This window comes from Molothrus ater, chromosome 6, assembly GCF_012460135.2.
Source record: "Molothrus ater isolate BHLD 08-10-18 breed brown headed cowbird chromosome 6, BPBGC_Mater_1.1, whole genome shotgun sequence".
NCBI classification, from domain to species: domain Eukaryota; kingdom Metazoa; phylum Chordata; class Aves; order Passeriformes; family Icteridae; genus Molothrus; species Molothrus ater.
In genome coordinates this window covers 35,725,568-35,747,128 of record NC_050483.2, presented here as the reverse complement: position 1 = coordinate 35,747,128, position 21,561 = coordinate 35,725,568, and the positions used below count along the sequence as shown (strand labels likewise).

Sequence of the window (21,561 nt, the reverse complement as noted above, 5' to 3'; positions counted from 1 at the left end):
AAAGGAACTTAAGAGTAGCATCTCTTTGGAGTTTTGTTCTTGTCCCAGGATAGTTTTTTTCTATGAATCATATTCTCTTAGCAACCCTTTCAAAGGGTTTATGTAGCCTTTACCTGATTGTCATAAGATTTTTTAATGAGTAGGGAATGTTTGAGTATTTGGAACTTAATGAACTAAAAAGCTGGGTATCTATAAATTAGTTCTTTCAATTTAAGAATAAGAAATCTCAAACTAAGCAGTTTCATGACATGTCATCTGTTGGGTAAATATGCTTATCCACAAGCATCCAACAAAGAAAAATATTATTGAACGTCCATGTAATAATTACAGCTTCTTGACAGATGCTAGTAAAGTTATCATACATTTTAATGTACATTTTTGTTACTAGAGATTCCAGTTTTGATAGATGTGAATAAAATTTTGAGAGATTCTAGTACATCAGGTCCCTTCCTGAAGGAAACTTTATTTTTGGCTGTATTCTGTGGCCCTGAAGATTAAGGTGGCAAGAATGAGCAGCCTCTAAATTGACAACATTACGAAATCCTCAATTGTTTAGATTTAAGCACTTCCTTTTTAATTGGCGTTAAGGGTTACTTAGTGGTTTCATTGATTCAGACATACAGCCCTTATGAGAAGCTGATCCCGCATTGTGGAGCTACTGTCTGACACGCCTCCTGTCTGCTTTCTGCTGGATCTCACAAACTCCTGTCCCTTTCCAGGCTGGATTGATGTCACCTGGGATGCTGGTGGCTCTAACTCTTACCGTATGGGCGCAGAAGGAAAGTTTGACCTCAAGCTTGCACCAGGGTACGACCCTGATTCAGCGGCATCACCCAAACCTGTTTCATCCACTGTTTCAGGCACAACGCAGTCATGGAGCAGCTTGGTGAAAAACAACTGTCCAGACAAGACGACTGCTGCTGCAGGCTCCTCAAGTAGAAAAGGAAGCAGCAGTTCTGTGTGTAGCGTGGCAAGTAGCAGCGACATCAGCTTGGGTTCGACCAAAATGGAGCGGAGATCAGAAAGTGTATTGGAGCAAAATATAGTTTCAGGCACTGACGTCCATGAACCAATTGTTGTTCTGTCTTCTGCTGACAGTGTGCCTCAGGCTGACATAGGGTCATCTTCCAGTGCGAGCACCAGCACCTTAACAGCGGACATGGGAAACGAAAATGCAGAGAGGAAGTTAGGTCCTGATAACTCAATACGTACTCCTGGGGAGTCCAGTGCTATATCCATGGGAATTGTTAGTGTAAGCTCTCCTGATGTGAGTTCAGTCTCTGAACTGACTAATAAAGAAGCAGCTTCCCAACGACCCCTAAGCTCTTCAGCGAGTAACAGACTCTCAGTCAGTTCTTTGTTGGCTGCTGGGGCACCCATGAGCTCCAGTGCAAGTGTTCCGAACTTATCATCTCGAGAAACTTCCAGCCTGGAGTCCTTTGTACGCAGAGTGGCAAACATAGCACGGACCAATGCCACAAACAACATGAATTTAAGCCGGAGTAGCAGTGATAACAATACTAATACTTTGGGAAGAAATGTTGTGAGTACTGCAAGTAAGTAAGCTTTTTTTATTTTTAGTTGATGATTTTGTTGTCTCTTTGGCTTTCGTTACACTTGAGTTTGGGTTGTGTTGGCTTAATTGAGAAATGTATTTAGAGCAGCCTTGACCTTGTGTAGGCCTGTAGAACTTATGAAGGACTCATAGAGTTCCTGTCAGCTGGAAAGTGTTACATTGCCCTGTAATGTCAGATCACAGGTACCCATCAAACAGAAAGGAATTTGAAATTGATGATTGAAATTGATGTCGATTATATGTTTAAGGAGAGAGTATGAATTAGACCAAGAGGACGGAAGTCTAGCAACAGTAGCTAATGTCAGGTACTTAGGCTTTCTGACCTGTGTAGATTTTGCATATTTCTGTTATTTTTCCATTTTCTCAGGAAGGGCAGTTTGTGCATATTGTGAAGTGTCTGAGCATATGAGCTAAGAACAAAGTACGAAGGAAAAAGAACTACAGTATAATGAAATGTTAGCAGATTGCTGATTTTGTCAAACTGCATAACATAATGTACTCTAATACTGAGTGTGTTTTCTAGAGATTGTTAAGGTTAAGGCTTAGATTTGGTGAACGATTCAGGAATATTAAATGTAGGGAAGTTTGTAGTTAACAGTGTTTTAAATGACATTATATACATGCTTTAACCATTTGCATGTTATTAGATTATATGTAGGAGCAAGGTATTAGCAAGGTAAGTTGTAAACCTGCTTCTTGTGAGTTCACTCTTTTTTTGAGCATGCTCCCATCAAAGTTGTTGCTTGTTGGGTATTTTGTTCTCTGATGGTCATAGTACTTTAAACAGAGAACTGTATTTCATAGGCTAGGCAAGTTAGAAAAAGTGAAATTACCCAAGCTAGAAAAAAGCATAAATTTCTTGTAAAGGTTTCATTCTTGTCATGATTGGCAGTGAAGCTGGTGAAAGGGGTCTGGAGCAGCTATGAGGTGTTTAGCCTGGAGAAAAGGAGGCTCAGGAGAGATATAGTTGCTCTCTGCAGCTACCTGAAAGGAGATGTAGTGAGGTGGGGGCAGCCTCTTTTCACAGGTAGGAAGTTACAGGGGAGGTTTAGATTAGATAATAGGAAGAATTTCATTGAAATTTCATTCACCCTTTCATTGAAAGGGTGGTCAAGCACTGGAATGGGTGGCTCAGGGAGGTTGATTCTCCATCCCTCAAAGTATTCAGAGGTTGTGTGGAAGTGGCACCTGGAACATGGTTTAGCAGTGAACATGGCAGTGCTGGCCTAACATCTGGACTCAGTCTTTGAGGTCTCTTCCAAACTTAACAATTCTATGACTCTGTGCTTCCTTATTTAGAAATGCGGTGCTTGCTTTTAGCATTTTAAAAGATTTTTAAATACTGAATGTTTTCTTTTTTGATGGGGAGATTTTTTTTAATGTATCCTTATATTCATGTTGTGATACTGGGGATGGGGCTGAAGTCTAACTTGCAATAAAAATGTAAGTAAGATACTCAAAGAAAGCTTTCCAGGAATTGATCCTCTTATAGATAGATAGTGGCTCTGGTTCTGAAGTAGTTTTATATTGAGGGGAGGAAAAAGAGACCACCTTTAAAAAACATGGTAAAATACTTCAACAGCTTATTTAAAATTTCATGAATGTTTGGTACTATACACTGCAAAAGTTAAAAATAAGAATGGGGCATCTTAAAAATTTAATTCTGTGATAAAAATAGTCATACTTTATATTATCTGTCATGTAGGAGTTATTTTGGTTTATGTTTTTTATATGATTAGAAACTGTAAATGGTAAGTCACGTTCCTAAAAGAGATCAGAGATTAAATTTGAGCAATCTCACCAGAGCTCAATTAGAGCATTGTAAAAAGCTTGATTTGTTAATTTATTTTTTTTTTAATTTTTTGGGTTTTTTAGCCTGTTCAGGTTAAAAAAACCCAACCAACCAAACTAAAGACCAACCAAACCAAACAAAAACCCCCATCATCAAACAAACCACCCACAGCAACCCAACACCCCAAAAGTCAAGACTGAAATCATGGTTAGTGAGAGAAGTCTTTCTGGAGTTTCTGTACTGGTTGCATTGAAAACATCAGTATTTGCCAGAAGCTAAGTGGTGTCTAGAGTAGCCAATTTCCATTTGCTGTTGAATTCAGAGAAAACAAAATGCTGATGCTTAATGGCTTTTTCTGTTTACTGTAACAGCAAAGAGTTTGCTGTTATTAATTAGCAGAGGGTAAAAGATGTGAATACTGAACAACTTATTTTCAAGCTCTTGAACAACAAAAGAAAAACTCTGGTTTTTCACTTCCATGCTTTCATAGAGAAGAACATAAACTTTGACAACCCTAAATTTAAAATTTGCACTTTCCCTCATCATTCCCCAATCATGCTATGATTTCACACCCCCCTGCATTGTTATATTTTTATTTGCAAAATGTTAGCTATGTTCTTAAGGGGCAGGGATGTATGTAGTAACTGTATGTAACAGAGGAGGAAAGCAGAGATAGTAACTTTTCTTTCGCCCCCTCCAAAAAACTACCAAATTCACTGAGGGGAAGCAGCTTTGTTATATCCTTTGTCCAGGGTAGTAATGTTTGCAAATAATGAAACTTCTTCTTTTAAAACTGAAAAACTTGCATTTGATAAAGTTCAGAAAAAGTAGATTGAAAAACTTAAGACTTAAATTCTTAGTATAGATGACCCTTCAACTTTTTTTTCTCCAAACAGTGAATTTAGTTTTTTTACTGAATTTAGTGAGTCTAGATTTTTTACTGAATTTAGTGAGTTTAGGTTTTTTATTGAATTAGTGAGTCTACAGTGAATTCGGGTTTTTTTTCAGTTGTTCACTAAAATGCATTTGCTGTTTTATTTGAATGTACAGTAAGGTAACTTTTTAGTTGTTACTGGCTTATTCTGAAAATTATAAATCATCTAACATATGACTTATATTTCAGAGTAGCGTCAGTTCAGGCATGTTGACTGTGATGAACATATATCTTAGTACTCGTTTGAAAAATAACAAATTTATAACAAATAGTTAGAGCTAATTTAAGAACCTTAGAAAAATGCACAGAAATCACAAGTTTCACATTTGTTTTAACATGTTCTGTTCCCAATTCTCTTATATATAATTAACTTGTTTGCGCTATATAATATTGTTATTTAGATGTTAAATTTCATTTTAGGCTTACAGACAGATTACAATGTTGGAGTAACAGATTTCAGAAATTCTTTACATATATTGAAAATGAAATTAAGTAATTTCAGGTTTATAGTGGGATTTGGGGGATTTATTTGATAAAATTATTTATTTAAAATGTTTGCAAGGGAATAGGCTCAGAAGTGGGCATACATGTTGTAAGGTGTACTTTTGCCTTGGGAAACCCTTCCCCTTTATAGTCTGTTGTTCTTTATTATAAAATAACACACTGATAATCTTTCAACCCCAAATATATTTTTCAACACAGGAGTCATGCATGTAAGTTGTACTCTTCAAGTCATCAAATCATTTATTTTATCCATATCTTTATCTATAGCTTCTCCTCTTATGGGTGCCCAAAGTTTTCCTAATCTGACTACAACTGGTACCACATCAACAGTGACCATGTCTACATCCAGTGTTACTAGCAGCAGCAATGTAGCTACAGCAACTACAGTTTTATCTGTTGGTCAGTCGCTTAGTAATACTCTAACTACTAGCCTAACATCAACATCTAGTGAGAGCGATACAGGGCAGGAGGCAGAATATTCTTTATATGGTAAGTTTCATTTTTAAATGAACATAAGCATTAGACTTCCCATTAATGACTTTCCCTTTTATCCTGTTGTTATGATTTTCTCATATAGTAGTTTATTTACTGAAAAGCATTTGAAAGTTGAGCTGTTTGTATGTTACTTGTTCTGTAAGGCAGTAAGTAAAATAATGTAATGTAGTAGTATTTCCTTGTGTTTTCAAATCTTTATTTTCAGCACTTTCTATCCCATGTTACTATTATTTATGGTATAGTTTATCTGAGCACTTGAATATTTTCCTTCATCAAGTTTAGTTCCTAATGTAGTTTGCATATGTACTTCTAATTACAATCAAAATTTTTTTTTGTTTGTTTTGTTGTATAGGCATGCTACATGCAAAGTCTGATGTACCTTGTATTTCTCTGATTAAAAAGCATCCACCATTAGGCACATTGTACCCTTAAAATAACTTCCAGGTATCTCAATACCGTAATAGTAATTTCAAAAAATTGGAAAAAACACAAAAATTGACAGGAGGAAAGAAATTACATGATATGACAAACAGATCCAGAGTTGTGTGCACACTATAACCTAGAAACAGACATCAGGACAGAGGTTACTTGAGACATATGAATACAGGGAAAGAAGATTTAGATCATTTGGTCAGTAATACACAGGAATCAAGCTGATAAAATGAAGTCAAGAAAAACCTGGGTTGTATATCGGAAAATACTTCCTAATGTAAAGTTTATTCATTTGTGAGATATTCTTGGAAGATGCTTGATTTATTGAAAATATTGTTGGATTAAGATTGTGTTATATTTTGTTGCCTATTGAAATTGCTTGAAAAATTTCTGGTCATTTCAATGGGTATTGGAATTGAACTGCTTGGAGGCAGTTTATTAATATATCCGCATATACCATTTCTCTTTACTCTTTTAATTAAGTCTAATTTGATACTTTGATTGGGTGACATGTCTTAAGATATATCACCAACAACTGAGCAAGTAGAGTGCATTCACGTATCACTAGGGGTGATAGCAACAATAGGAAAGGTGCTTGGGCGGTATAGATGGTTTCTGTGTGCATAGAAAAATGTAAAAGTTCAAAGCTTCATCCCAGTCCACTTGGATTGCTGTGAACTTCTTTTCTGGTTTTGGGAGGTTGTTTTTTAAATCTAGTATTAAGTGAGTAAAATGGAACTTTGCCTTCAACTTCTTATTACAGTAATTAATTAGCAATTGAATCTTTAAGATATTACTCGTAAATGTTTATCTTATATGTCCTTTACATTGTAAGTTAAGGTCTAAACTACACGTTTTAGTGGAAATTACATCACTCACCTGTTTTTAAATTATTGAGATGCAGAAACAGACATATGCATTTATACACCATTTTCTGGTGATCTTTTGTAATCTCCTATAAGTCTAATTATAAAATTTTATAATCAAATGAGGAACAGATCACTCTTGCTGATCACTGTCAATTGTACCAATAGTAAGTGCTTCTATAGTTATGCTGTTGACTAGATCCATGGACTTTTTACCAGGTGTATGCTTTTATCACAGATTTTATATTCCTGTTCTGCAGTAAGTAATGTTTTCTTTTTCTGGTTTAAGTTTAAGTGAGATTTGTTTTTTCACTCTTCCCAATTCTTCTGTTCTTTATTTAAAAAATTCTGCTTTAAAAGTTACTCTTGTCTTTTGTCCTGTATGTAAATATATATATGTGTGTTATAGATTTTCTTGATAGCTGCCGAGCTAGTACTCTGTTGGCAGAGTTAGATGATGATGAGGATCTTCCTGAGCCAGATGAAGAAGATGATGAAAATGAAGATGATAACCAAGAAGATCAAGAATATGAAGAAGTTATGGTATGGTATAGTTAGCATTGATGGTATCTTAATTGACTAACAGGTGCTTTAAAAATCCACAGATTTTATTTGGCAATAGGAAGTCCTAAGTACAATATTTCCATTAGTTAAAACAAGTTTATTTAGATTCATTTAGTTTCTTGCCTATGGTCAAAACCACAAGTGTTTTTAAACACTAGCATACCCAAGAACCTTACAGGTCAGAGTTAATGTCTTAAACCAGGCTAGGAAGAAGTTGACAGACATTAGAAATTATGGATCACTAGTTCACAGGCTCATGAAATGGTATAACTGTGGATATATAATGCATACTGCTGCGTTTGTAGTGATTCAGTTTGGGGTGTGTTTAACTGTAGGCCTGTATGAAGCAAAAAATTTGCCAGAGGAAATCACTCTCTTCTAAAAAATACCCCAGCAGAAAAATCAACGGGGTGGGGTCTAGACAAACCCAGCATGGTAGTTCACATGGTTCTTGCTTAGACTATCAGGAGTTCTGGCTTTTCATTTGGTTGTTCTTAACTGGTATGAATAGTGCTTGGTCTTCTACTATCACTGAAGTGATCAGAATGAATATTGCAGAATCTAAGAGGAAAAATAGAAGGCTTCACTAATGCTAATTTAATATTTTACAGAATAAATAGAAATATTGTTTTATGGAATTATAGAAACTTCATCTTGTAATTAATATGCAAGTATTTATTTCATTTGAACCAATATATGTAGCATTTTAACTTACTGTGTTTATGGTTTTAATAGAAACTCAGGTACCTGACTAAACATCTTGTTGTTTCACCTTCTGCACAAAGATACAAAGTTAGGAAAAAAATCAAGCCAGTACAACTTAAGTGGATCTACAATGCAGACAGTAACTTCAGTTTGTAGAATGTTGATCCATTTAAAAAAATATTAAATGGCGTTACTATTATTTAAAAGTATAATATATTATATTTATAAATTTATAAATTATATTTATAAAAATATAATAATATTATTTTAAAATGATTAAATGGAGTTACCACAGTGTGTCATATGGTCCAGCCTCCTTGCTCATTTGGGGTCATCCTGGAGCACATGGCACAGGATTGTGTCTTGATGGTTCTTGTATATCTCCAGGTTGGCCCACAACCCGTCTCAGTGTGTGTTTGCTCACACAGTAAAGTTCTTCCTCGTGTTCAGGTGGAACTTCTGTGCATCAGTTTCTGTTTCTTGTCCTGTTGCTTGGCACCACTGAGAAGAGCCTGGATCCATCTTTTTAACACTGTGTCATCAGATACTGACAGACATTGATGAGGTCCCCTCTCATTTGCCTCTTCAGGAGGCCTCCCCAGGAGCTTCACACCTTCCTGACTGAGGAGCCCAGAACTAGATACAGCACTCCAGATGCAGCCTTACCAGAGCTGAGTAGAGTTGCAGTTTAGTGTGTGACTGCTGTATTCATGAACTCTCAATTTTTTAATCAAATTATTCTCTTTAGCAGAATCAGAAAAACAGCTAGGGTTTTTTGTTTTGTTTTTAATTTGCCCTTTTTTTTTTATTAGGAAGAAGAGGAGTACGAAACCAAAGGAGGCCGTAGGAGAACATGGGATGATGATTATGTGTTGAAACGACAGTTTTCTGCATTGGTGCCTGCTTTTGACCCAAGACCTGGTCGTACTAATGTGCAACAGACAACTGACCTAGAAATCCCTCCACCAGGTATGCTGACAACGTATGTGATGCTTAATCTGGCTTTAGGATGGAGATTCACTGTTAAGTGCCCACTGGATCTGGGGATGCTGTCACTATTAATCAGTACAACATGCTCTTGTGGCTGTGTGGCTTCTCTCTGTTTGAATGAGAGTTTAATCTACCTCTGCAGATCTAAGCATTATTGAGGGAAGAGTAAATTAAGTGCTGTGTAAAATAAGCATATTTAGGAATTTAACTAGGATCATCTCTTACCATGATAAATAATAAAATTTCTTGATACTTTAAAGATGTGCTAAAGATGCCTGGTTTGACTTGCAGGGACTTAACTGTGTTAAAGCTACCCAGAATAGTTTTGATTGGAGAGGGTGTGCTGAAACAGTGCAAAGCTGAAGCAGGGACAAGGTAATGCAGTGATGGAGCAGTGTGTACAGTCAACAGCACAGCACCTGATCTTGCTCCTTGCCTCCTTAGTTCATTCTTGTTCAAGCACAGTGGATGTACTCAAGAGTTCATTACAGAGAGGAATAAGTAGGTTTTAGCATAGATGGAAATAAGCCACTGCTTATTCTGAAGAACTGAAAGGCAGGTAGTGTGTAAGAAAAGAATGCATGTGCTATGATAATATATGTTACCAAGATACAGGCATCAGTAGGGATTTCAGAAATTTCTGTTAGTTTTATTCCCATAAAGAAATGGTTCAGTCATAATTTAGTTCATAGTTAGAACTCTGTCTCATCTCATGTGTGCAGTAAATACCATTACACTTCCTTATTGAACCATGTTATTGACATTTAGGCCACCTTGTCATGCACTATGTATTTTGTGCTAAGGGTTCTCAAATGATTTTTGCAGGTACACCTCATTCAGAACTCTTGGAAGAGGTTGAGTGCATGCCTTCACCACGTTTAGCACTTACCTTGAAAGTTTCGGGTCTTGGAACAACTCGAGAAGTAGAACTACCCCTAACAAACTTTCGATCCACCATCTTTTACTATGTACAGAAATTGTTACAGCTTTCCTGTAATGGCAGCGTGAAATCAGACAAACTTAGACGGATTTGGGAGCCAACATACACGTAAGCTCACCACTTCATTATTCTGTGTAGAGAACACTGTGGCTGATTAGGAAATGGGTGTTAATTTTTTAACTCTTCCTCTGTAATAAGCAATGCTAGAATTAGATTTTTTTTGTATTTATGTCAGGATGTTATTACTGGTTTTAAAACTACTGCTGTGCCTGCAAAACCAGGGGAAAAAATCATAACCTTTAGGGATCTGCTTGGGAAAATCTCATGTTGTTATAGTCCTAGCAAAAAATCAACCAGGAGAGTTGGTTGATTTTTTTCAAGGATCACTTTCCAGACTTAAGAACAGCCTATCCCAATATGTAAGAAGTCAGACAGAGTCAGTAGGAGAACTGCATGGATTAATAAAAGCGTGAAAGGGAAGCATGCAAGGAGTGGAAGAAGGGTCAGGTGATCTAGGAGGAATCCTAGTTGTCCCAACTTGAAGGCAGAGCATTAGGAAAGCCAGAGCACATCTGGAATTGAATCTGGTGATATGTGAATGGCAAAAGGTTAGTGAGCACTTTTATACAAGTCCATGGGACCCAATGGAATGTACCCATAGGAGCTGGCCATTCTCTGTTACCTTTGGAAGGTCATGAGGGTTGGAGATACTTCTGAGGACCGGAGAAAAGGAAGTGTCATTCCAGCCTCCCTCAAAGACAGGAAAGATCTAGGGAATGACAAACTGGTCAGTCTTTCATCCCTGGAAAGGTGATGGAGATAGTCCTGGAAACCATTTTCAAATGATGAAGGATAAGGAGGTGATTGGAAGTAGGTGGAATGGATTTATGAAGAGAAAATCATGCTTAACCAGTCTTATAGCCTTCTACTATATGCCTAGCTCAGTGGATGAGAAGAAAGCAGCAGATATTATTTTCCTCAGCTTTGGGAAGGCTTTCATTGCTTTCTCTCTCAGTGACAAACTTAGAGAGCATGGACTAGATAGTGTCTCAAAAATGTCTGAACTGTTGGGCTCAGATGGTTGTGGTCCTTGGTGTAAAGGCCAGCTGGTGTATCCCAAGGGTTGATGTGAGTCCAGGACTGTTTAAACATCTACATTAGTGGACTCTCTGATGGGACAGAGCAGACCCTTAGCTTCTAGACAAATCAAAACTGGGGAGGAGTCACTGTTGGACCAGATGGTTGTGCTGCCATTCTAAGAGACCTCATCATGATGGAGAAATGGGGAGACAGGAGCTTTGTGACATTTCACAAAGGGAGATGTGAAGTATGTCAGCTGGGGAAAACAGCTCTGCGTGTTACGGCTCAGGCTGGGGGACAGCTGCCTGGAAAGGAGGTTGGTGAAAAAGGCCTTGTGGGTCCAGGTGGACATAAAGCTAAACATGAACTAGCTGTGGAGCCCAGTAGCAAAGAATATCAGCAGCACCCTGGGCTGCATTAGGAAAGTTGGGTGAGGTGATCATCCCCATCTGCTCAGCACTGGTGAGTCACACCTGCAGTGCTCTGTCCCAGTTCAGGGCTCCTCAGTACCAGAGGGACATGAACACTGGAGTGAGTCTAGCAAGGGGCTGCTAGGATGATTAAAAGGCTGATTGCTTCTGTCATACAAAGAGTCTGAGAGATCTGTATCTGTCTAGCCTGGAGGAAAAAGGACTTGTGGGCTCTTACTGATGTGTATCAATACCTGATGGAGAACATAGGGAAGCCAGACTGTGGACTTTTCTTTGTTGTGACATTTGAGAGGGCAAGAATTAAAAAGGGCTCAAACTGGAATACAGGAAATTCTATTTAAACGTGATATTTGAGGGCCCTTCCTACCTCAGTTATTTTCTCAATGTTAATTTGACCTTAATAGCTTTATAGTAATAAACAGAAATTGTAAGACTATGTGGTGGGGAGTGTTTTCCATTTACTACCTTAATCAATGTAACTTCTGTCATATTAGAAGAGTGATGTATATAGGAGTGACAACTGCAGTAAGGAGGGGTGCAGTATTTTTAATTGTAGTTCAGATTTTGTCAGTGCTTTTCTGTTGTGCCTATTTTCTGAGTTGTCTTCTGTCAAAAATTGCATGCTGTAACAAACTGGTTTTTTGTTAGAAATAGTTGAGAAACATGAGAAATAATTGTAAATGTGCATGTCTTCTAAGTTAATGCACAGCAAGCTTCTCTAGGATTTCAAAATTTTAAAGAGTTGGTGCACGTGAAAAATCTAAAGTTGATTTGGGAAATTGGCACAATGAAGGTTGTTTGATTACTCCAGTCTCACTTAAAGAAACATAAATACTTTGCAAGATAGATACCAACATCATGAAAATAGAGCTTGAGAAATTTGCTGCCTCAGGGTATCTCAGATGTTTAGTGCAGCAAAGAACAGCTGCTGTTGCTGTTTTACATTACAGTATCTAAATGTCACTGATACCTAACAAGTTGATGTATAACCTCAGAATTTAGAGGATGTGCTGTAAGTATGAAGTATTAATTTATTGTTTTGATGTCTAGAATCATGTACAGAGAAATGAAGGATTCTGATAAGGAGAAAGAAAGTGGAAAAATGGTAAGACCTACTTCTGTGTCTTTGTTTTATGGCTGTTTAATAAAAGCAAAAGAATATTGTTGCAGTTTTTGAAATGCTACATTAAAAAAAACTAACAGTTTTCAATTACTTAAAGAGTATTAGTGAGTGTATTTGTAAATGCATGCTCCCTTAAAAAAAAAACAAAAAACATTACATGTTGCATGTGAAATCTTGAAGACTTTACAATCAGGAAAAACCAACATTTGGTGGTTCCTGTTGTAGGGTTGCTGGTCAGTAGAGCATGTGGAGCAGTACCTTGGCACTGATGAATTACCAAAGAATGACTTGATAACCTACCTGCAGAAGAATGCAGACTCAGCTTTCCTGCGCCACTGGAAATTAACCGGCACTAATAAAAGTATTAGGAAAAACAGAAATTGTTCCCAGCTCATAGCTGCATACAAGGTATATGTCTGCATCCAAACTTTTTTTATTATGAATGGCTATGTGCTTTGTTTTGCAGCTTTAAAGATTCTTGTTGAGGGAGAGCCATGGTATTTATAGGGAAGTTGAATGTTCAAAAGCCAGTTTCAAGTTTAGGTTTTGCTGCTCTTGCCTTTTCATTTTAATGTCTTCCGTTAAACATAGTTGTGTTAAAATGCATTTGGATTGTGATTTGCACCATGCACAGTTTGATTAAGTGTTAAGTTTGAACACAGTAACTGTTTTGATTTTTTTTCAAATCAATTTGGAATACAGTCCTAAAGAGAGCAAAACACACAGTTTTCATTCTTAACCATTCTCTTTTTTACAGGACTTTTGTGAACATGGATCAAAATCTGGATTGAGTCAAGGGGCCATTTCTACTCTTCAAAATTCTGATATCCTTAGTTTGGCCAAGGAGCAACCCCAGGCCAAAGCTGGCAGTGGACAAAACTCCTGTGGAGTAGAAGATGTTCTGCAGTTACTTAGAATTTTGTATATAGTTGCCAGTGACCCTTACACAACACGGACTTCTCAAGAAGGTAACTTAGTTAATTGGCAGAGCTTCTGAAATACTTAAATGAAAAGAAATAAAGGAAAACTTTTCTCTTGATTATTTTCAGAAGGAGATGAGCATCCTCAGTTTAACTTTCCACCAGATGAATTCACAAGTAAAAAAATTACTACAAAGATTCTGCAACAGATTGAGGTATTACACTAATACATTATATGCAGTGTATATCTGTAGTATTGTTTTTAGGACTCTGTTATTCTGTTCCTTACCTTGACTGTTGGAAATTATTGGGGTTTTTGCCATTTTTGATTTTTGAATTGTTTCATACATGTTTTATTCCATGCATTAAACTACAGGAACCATTGGCACTAGCAAGTGGAGCTTTGCCAGACTGGTGTGAGCAACTAACAAGCAAGTGTCCTTTCTTAATTCCGTTTGAAACGAGACAGTTGTACTTCACATGTACAGCATTTGGAGCATCAAGGTAAAAAAAATAAAATACAAGAAGTATGATTGCTTCCTTTTCATTTTTTACATATAACAGTTTCTAAATTGCTGATTTCCAGAAGGACCTTAATCCTAATGAGACAAATTTTTCTTGCCACATGTGAATAATTTTGGGTGATGGAAGGAAGGAGATGGAAAAACTCAGAATGAAAAGGAATTTCATTTTGTAACTTCAGCTGAAGACTTGCTTGTGTACTTATATAAGCCAGGTTTTCCTATTGGCCAATTTGTCTGGGTTACAGTTCATTGCATAAAGGACTACAAAATAGGAAACATTTGGAGAATCATATGAACTAGAAGTTTTTTAGAAACATGTACATTTTTATTGTTCCAGCAACTTGTGATTGTTTGATTCATTTATTTTTAATTTATTAATGTTTTAACAAAACAGAAAAAAACGAAAAAAAATAGGCTATTTTGAAAGTTACTGTAAGCTGCATAATGAAACTGGAACAAAATCAGACTTTAAAACATACAAGGGTATCCTCTAGAGTTATTTGTTACCTCAGAATCATTAATAGTTTTATTGCAGCAGTCATAATTTTTAGAGTATGTAGACAGTGTAAACCTTTTTGCTGGTATACTTTTTTTTGTAACAAGAAGGGAAAAGTAGGTTTTCTTGGCTGTTGCTACACTTTATTTTCCAAATCAGAGGGTAGAGAGAGAATTGCCAAAATTACGGTTTTTTCTTACATGCAGTAGAGGTGCATTATGAGGAATGCAAAATGAGGTATTTAGAAAGAAAGAAAAAGGAAGAGAAGAAAAGGTATTAACTTGCAAGACATCAGTTTATATCTTTTTATTGTGTAAAAATTTTAACTTCTGCAGAAAGATGGTCCGTATGTTGTGGTCTTTTGTTTTGTTTTGGAAGAAGGTAGTTTTTAGAGAAGCTGCATTTTTAAGAGATGCCTCAGGAAACATTGCATGTTAGTTACTTTGTAAGTAAAGAACTTTCTTAAGCTCTTAAAATACTGAAGTAGTTCTTGAAACTCATCTATTCTGTATGAACTCTGTGTACACTCTCTGTGTCTGTCATGACGCTTGGCTGTTTTTTCAAAACAATCAACAAATGGTAGCTGTGAAGATAGTTTATTGCTGCATAAATGATAATACATACAAAAATTTGGAAATTTGACTTTGTGTAAGTACTGCTATTAAATGTAGCATTTCTTCGCTGATGGGTCAATTTGTCTATGACTGCACTTGAACTTTGGTTCTGTGTTGCTCTAAGGAGTGTGTAAATAAATAACTGCAAAACTTGGTCAGTATCAATGGGGTGATGTGCAACTGCCTTACAGTATATAATGAAAGGTGTCATATGTGTCTATAACAGTTTTGAGCATCTGTGATTAAAAATTCAACAGTAAATGCTACCTTTTGTTCTTTCCACTGTAGTGTAAAAACTACAGGAATTCAGATCAAGAATTGTATATTTTCATTGGTGCCATCATCAGAATCTGGCACTTATATTAAAAATTATTTTGTTTTCTGACTTCATAAAATATGAAGCAACCCATATTTTGGGGCATTTCAGGCTGATAAATAGTTTAGTTTGGTTTATACCTAAAAAAAATTAGGAGGCAATTAGTACTTAAGCAAGTCACTTTTTATTGGTGACTACTTTCAAGTTTTGATGCATGGAAGACATGGAAGTTTTAAACAGCTGGTGTTTGGTTTTTTTCCAGAGCGATTGTATGGCTGCAGAACAGACGTGAAGCCACTGTGGAACGGACAAGGACCACGAGCACAGTGCGACGGGATGATCCAGGGGAATTCAGAGTTGGACGCCTCAAACATGAAAGAGTGAAAGTTCCGCGAGGTGAATCCTTGATGGAATGGGCAGAAAATGTCATGCAGATTCATGCAGACAGAAAATCTGTTCTAGAGGTAAAGCATATCTGCCTAGCAGAGCGAGGTTAGATAGCTGTTTCTAGTGTACTGGACAGGATATTGAATATCCTGTTCCATTACCAACGCTGAACATTTCACTAGGATTTTCTTTTACTATTAACTTTCCTTATGTTTTTCTAGGTTGAGTTTTTAGGGGAGGAAGGAACAGGCCTGGGTCCCACCTTGGAATTTTATGCATTGGTGGCAGCAGAATTTCAGAGGACAGATTTGGGAGCTTGGCTTTGTGATGATGATTTTCCAGATGATGAGTCCCGACAGGTACATTTTAATTTGTATTTTAAACTGAGTACTTGTGTAAAAAAAATGGAAAGCAAGCTAGACATCCAGGTAGGAAGAACACATGTTCATACAGCAGTTGGTAATCATGGTCAAGAATGATTACTCTGGTCCACAGCTTGTTTTTTTAATTATTCCCTTTTTAAAGGAGCAGTAGGGTATAAGAAGTTAGTGCAGATATCTAATGAAATCCACCTTTAACCATGTCTGCTTTTTTTGTCTCTCTCTTAAATCAGGTTGATATCGGTGGTGGATTGAAACCACCTGGCTACTATGTACAGAGATCATGTGGACTGTTTACAGCACCATTCCCACAAGATAGTGATGAACTTGAAAGAATAACCAAACTCTTTCATTTCCTTGGAATTTTCTTGGCTAAATGCATTCAAGACAATAGACTTGTGGATTTACCCATTTCTAAGCCTTTTTTTAAACTCATGTGTATGGGGGACATTAAAAGTAACATGAGTAAGTTGATATATGAATCACGGGGTGACAGAGACTTGCACTGTACTGAAAGTCAGTCAGAGGCTTCCACAGAAGAAGGACATGATTCTTTGTCAGTAGGAAGTCTGGAAGAAGACTCCAAATCAGAATTTATTCTTGATCCACCAAAACCAAAGCCTCCTGCCTGGTTTAATGGAATTTTGACATGGGAAGACTTTGAATTAGTAAACCCACATAGAGCTAGGTTTCTAAAAGAAATTAAGGACCTTGCAATTAAAAGACGTCAAATTCTAAGCAACAAAAATCTGTCAGAAGATGAAAAGAACACCAAACTGCAGGAATTAATGCTGAAGAATCCGTCAGGTTCAGGGCCTCCTCTAAGCATAGAGGACTTGGGGTAAGTTTTCATATTTATTTATAGGTAGGCAAACAATCTTGTGTTAGAGGAAGAAGCCAACACATAGCTACGAATTAATTAATAATAAAGCTTAGTTTTTAAATAGCATCATTGCAAGGGGGAATCCATAGAGATGCAGCCATATTATTTTTCTTTGGTTTGAGGATTTTTTCTTCTCACTTGCTCAGTTTCCTGATCTTAAATGTGGCTATGTTGCAATGATGTATGACTCTGGAGACATAAATACTTGTAAAAACAGCTGCTTGTAAAATCACAGCTTTTAAAAAAAGGGTGATTCAGTAATTTCTTTGCTCTGATTACTTGAAATTTATTAAGTGTTTTGGAGAGCTTTTAAAGAGGACAGATTGACATCTCAGATTGTATTCCTAGTACAGTGTATAAATCCATGTTAAACAGAGCCTGTGTTGACTTTTAGCGACTGTAAAAGATGAAATGCTCCTACCTATGTAAACCCATGTCAGGATGTCATCCTCCCTGGTTTTAAATACTTCCTTTGAAACAATAGTTTTTCTACCATTATATTATAATCATATTGTGCCACAAAAATTGTGTAGTGTCAGAGTTCAGTAATTACTTAAGGCTTTGGAATCATAGACTGTCCTGAGCTGGAAGGAACCCCCAAGGATCTTCCTGCACAGCACCATCCCCAAGAGTCACACTCTGTGCCTGAGAGCATTGTCCAAAACACTTCTTGAACTCCCCCAGGCTGATGCTGTGACCCCTTCCCTGAGGAGCCTGTTCCAGTGCCCAAGCACCCTCGGGAGGAAGAAGATTTTTCTAATACCCAACCTAAACCTCCCCTGACACAGCTTGAGGCCATTCCCTCGTGTCCTGTCACTGTCACGATAGAGAAGAGATCAGTGCCTGCCTCTCCCCTGTAACTGCAGTGAGGTCTCTTCTCAGTCTCCTTCAGGCTGAATAGACCAAGTGACCTCAGCCACTTGTATGCCTTCCTCTCTAGACCCTTCCCAATCTTGGTAGCCCTTCTGTCAGTGATCTCTAATAGCTTTATGTCCTCAAAGGGCTTGTGGAATTTAGCCTGGCTTGTTATAGAGAGAAGGCAAGTATCACTGTTGAAGAGCCTAAATGCCTAATAGTTCAAATGGCTCTGTAATTGCTATTGCTGGAATTTAATGGAAATTGTTTTTCTGAATTTGTAAACTAAATTAAATGATTTGAGTAGTTTTGAAGCTGATAGCTCTAAAAAAGCTGATAGTTCTAAAATTTCAATTTATGAAATTTTCAGTGGTTATCAAATCCAAGTAAATAGAGAATAAGAATATGCATTTGCATACCATATGTTTGAAACACATATTATCTGTGTAGTCCATTACTGTTTGTAGTTCTGTGCTTTTGTATATACATGAACAGTGGTTCAAAGTGATCCACTCACAATGGTTTGAAATCCAGTGAGGTGCTTTTGGGTGTGACAGGTTGTAAATCTGGTGTGTTTACAAAAGCAGTAGCAGACTTGTTTTCAGTTATTAACTACCTTTGTATTTTGAAGTTTAAATTTTCAGTTTTGCCCTTCATCCAAAGTATATGGGTTTACGGCTGTGGATCTCAAACCAGGTGGTGAAGATGAGGTAAGAAAATAACCTACCTTTACAATTTAACCAGCAGTTCAAATTTTATGGTCTCAATAATAACTTTAATGAACAGTGAATTCTTAGAGTATCTATCTACTGTCTTTGCAGACTGTAACAATGGATAATGCAGAGGAGTATGTAGATCTCATGTTTGACTTCTGCATGCATACTGGTATACAGAAACAAATGGAGGCCTTCAGAGGTAATTGTAAATATAACCATGTATGTGAGGTTAGGTGGAATAATGGGTGTTTAGGGGATGCTGGTTTGAAGTGGTGGCATAGAATGGCTTTCAAAAATAAACTTTTTACTTAAGAATGCAATAGGTAAGATACTAATTTCAGAATACCTTTGCATTAGTTATGCTGTTTTTAATTGTGAAGATGCTCCACTTACCTTAATAAGAAACTATTGATTGATTCTGGTTTGACTAAAATACAACTTAAATGCTGAGATTATTTTATAAACATTATTTGGACTCAAGTTTATGACTGTATCTTGTGTAAATTAAAGATGGCTTCAATAGAGTCTTTCCAATGGAGAAGCTGAGTTCCTTCAGCCATGAAGAGGTTCAGATGATTCTGTGTGGAAATCAATCACCTTCTTGGGCAGCTGAGGATATCATCAATTACACCGAACCCAAACTGGGATATACAAGAGATAGGTACTTTTATTCTGAGTGATTTTAAAATAGTAACTAAAGGAAAGTGTTAAGTGATAGAATGTCCAGGATATTCATTAGATGAAGTTGCCAAATTAGATGAAACCGGTAGTTACTGAAGAGCAGGTGATTGTATCACATTGTTTCATGCAATTTTAGACAACAGATAGGTTAGAAAGTACTTGATAGTTTTTTGATGAGAGAAGATTAAAAATTATTCAAAGACAGGTAACTAATGAAAACATAATGGCAGCTAATGCAGATTACTAAAATTAGATTTTAGAGTTTTTATTCTCATATTTGAGAGTAGTTATAATTTTTTTATGACCGTGCACATTTGTTACTTTGCCCATATTTCTTATTCCTTTCTCTTGAGGTGTAGTTAAAAAAAGAAAGTGTACTATGTAGGGGACAAATACACTTACTGGTGTTGGCTATCAGAAGGTGGTCTTGATGTTTTTGGGTTTGTTGGGGTTGGTTTTGGGTTTCACTGTTTGTCATGTTTGGTAGCAATAACATAAAAATCACTTCTGGAGCTGTGTTAGAATAAGCCTGCTGAAATGTTTGAGCTCTACTTCTCTACTCAGTAATATGCATTCAAATGCAAGGTACCCAAATAACATGCCAAGATAAGTATGTACCTATAGTTTTTTGTCTAAGAGATTAAAGACTCTGCAAGGAGATTAAAGACTATTTTTTTGGATTTAAGGATGTTTTATTCTTAATACTCAACAGGCCCTAGAATCTTACAATCTCTGCTTAAACATGACTAAAGATTTTAACTCTACTGTGTCAAGTTAAGAGAAATTTTAAAACTCCCCACGCTCTCTTCTAGTGCTATCAGAACTAATTGCTTTACTTTCTTTTAAGCCCTGGCTTCCTTCGATTTGTGAGAGTCTTGTGTGGAATGTCTTCAGATGAGAGGAAGGCTTTCCTGCAGTTCACCACTGGTTGTTCGACGCTCCCACCAGGGGGGCTGGCAAACCTCCACCCCCGGCTCACTGTTGTGCGCAAGGTACGGCTCTCCCGGCCACCCTTGGAGCTGCTTTGGCTGGCACTGCAGGGCTTTCTAATTAACAATGATGGGTTTTATTTTGGTTATTCAATTTCTGGCAGTATGCTACGGTTTTAGTACTAACCTCTTGTTTCAGGTCTGCTCTCTGATACCTTTTTTTTTTTCATGTATACTTAATATATTTAAATATCAAAGTATTAATGTACATATAAAGTAAGTATATTTATAAATTGGCCTGTAGCTTTGCTGATGCTGTTGTTTCTTGACAACTGGTGTTAGGTCGCAGCAAGTGCCATGACTTAGAGGACTTTACAGCTTTTAACTTCCATACTGAGTGCTGTCAACAACTGCTGTAAAATTCTTTTTTTTCCTCAGGTTGATGCTACAGATGCAAGTTACCCATCTGTGAATACATGTGTGCATTACCTAAAGTTGCCTGAGTATTCTTCCGAGGAGATTATGAGGGAGCGTCTGCTAGCTGCTACCATGGAGAAAGGCTTCCATCTCAACTGAGCCGCTGAGCGCAGCCTGCGACATGGAAGTGTTTTTGATACTAGCGAAGCCTCTTGTGTTTGTGTGCAAAAATACGATCTCCACGCTGTGCTCTGATGAGACTTGCCTTTTTTCACCTGTGAGGCTTTAGGAAAATGTGGAATGTTTGTTAGCTGCTAATGACAAAATAAATCCTTGTAACTACACAGCCAGCAAGAAATTGGCACAGAACACTGTGTGATGCTTCAAGGGCTTGCACAACTGGAAATTAAGGTGTTTCTGTTTGACTGTTCCAAAGAACAGATCATCAGATTTTCAGTGTTCACTGATACAAATTTCTAACAGTGTATTGTGTAAAGTTTGTCTTTTAATACCCTGTACACTACGGTTGCCATCACTGATCCCTGTTTTGCTGGCTTTAAGCTAACTGGTCAGAAACTTGCTTCCTTTAAAATTTAGACTTAATGGGCATCTCCAGCCTTTTCTTTTTTAATGGTGCCTGCACTATTGGAGTATTTTAGTGGGTTTTTGCGTATAATCATGCACAACCATTTTTTTTTTCTTCTTTTTCTTTCAAGTGGGAATATATTTTGATTTCTCAAATGCCCTGCTATAAAGATCAAATCCTTAAGTGTGTTTGTGCAGCTCAACAATAAAGCTAATAAAAAACACTGGTTCCTAGTGCAAGGCACACTTAAAGCAAGTTTTACTTTCAGTTGTATTTTCTTTGTATATTATAAACATTTATTTAACTTGTTGCAGTTTGAAGTTAAAAAAAAAAGCACCCAATGTGTAAGCTCAAAAGTAATCATTAAAATGTTTGCAACATATAAAAATGTCTCTTCTGAATACTTCATTAGTACTTGCTAAATC

General features: G+C 36.9%; 1 protein-coding gene across 10 annotated transcripts in view; it reads left to right on the top strand.

Annotated features, from left to right (window-relative positions):
• Positions 1–21,524, top strand: part of HECTD1 (HECT domain E3 ubiquitin protein ligase 1) — a 59,659-nt gene extending 38,135 nt beyond the window's left edge. For 5 of the 10 annotated variants that reach the window (XM_036383212.2, XM_036383209.1, XM_036383211.1 and 2 more), the window contains 18 exons: positions 720–1,556; positions 5,074–5,295; positions 7,009–7,142; positions 8,681–8,837; positions 9,684–9,906; positions 12,360–12,414; positions 12,658–12,840; positions 13,190–13,400; positions 13,482–13,567; positions 13,729–13,856; positions 15,565–15,766; positions 15,911–16,048; positions 16,303–16,910; positions 18,439–18,517; positions 18,629–18,722; positions 19,034–19,184; positions 20,052–20,196; positions 20,572–21,524. In XM_036383212.2, coding sequence (XP_036239105.1) covers positions 720–1,556; positions 5,074–5,295; positions 7,009–7,142; positions 8,681–8,837; positions 9,684–9,906; positions 12,360–12,414; positions 12,658–12,840; positions 13,190–13,400; positions 13,482–13,567; positions 13,729–13,856; positions 15,565–15,766; positions 15,911–16,048; positions 16,303–16,910; positions 18,439–18,517; positions 18,629–18,722; positions 19,034–19,184; positions 20,052–20,196; positions 20,572–20,709 — 3,791 coding nt within the window. In that variant the 3' untranslated portion in view covers positions 20,710–21,524. The remainder of the gene's footprint in view (positions 1–719; positions 1,557–5,073; positions 5,296–7,008; positions 7,143–8,680; positions 8,838–9,683; positions 9,907–12,359; positions 12,415–12,657; positions 12,841–13,189; positions 13,401–13,481; positions 13,568–13,728; positions 13,857–15,564; positions 15,767–15,910; positions 16,049–16,302; positions 16,911–18,438; positions 18,518–18,628; positions 18,723–19,033; positions 19,185–20,051; positions 20,197–20,571) is intronic. The other 5 variants (XM_036383217.2, XM_036383215.1, XM_036383213.1 and 2 more) reach the window with 3 other exon arrangements.
• The last annotated feature ends 37 nt before the right edge of the window (positions 21,525–21,561 follow it).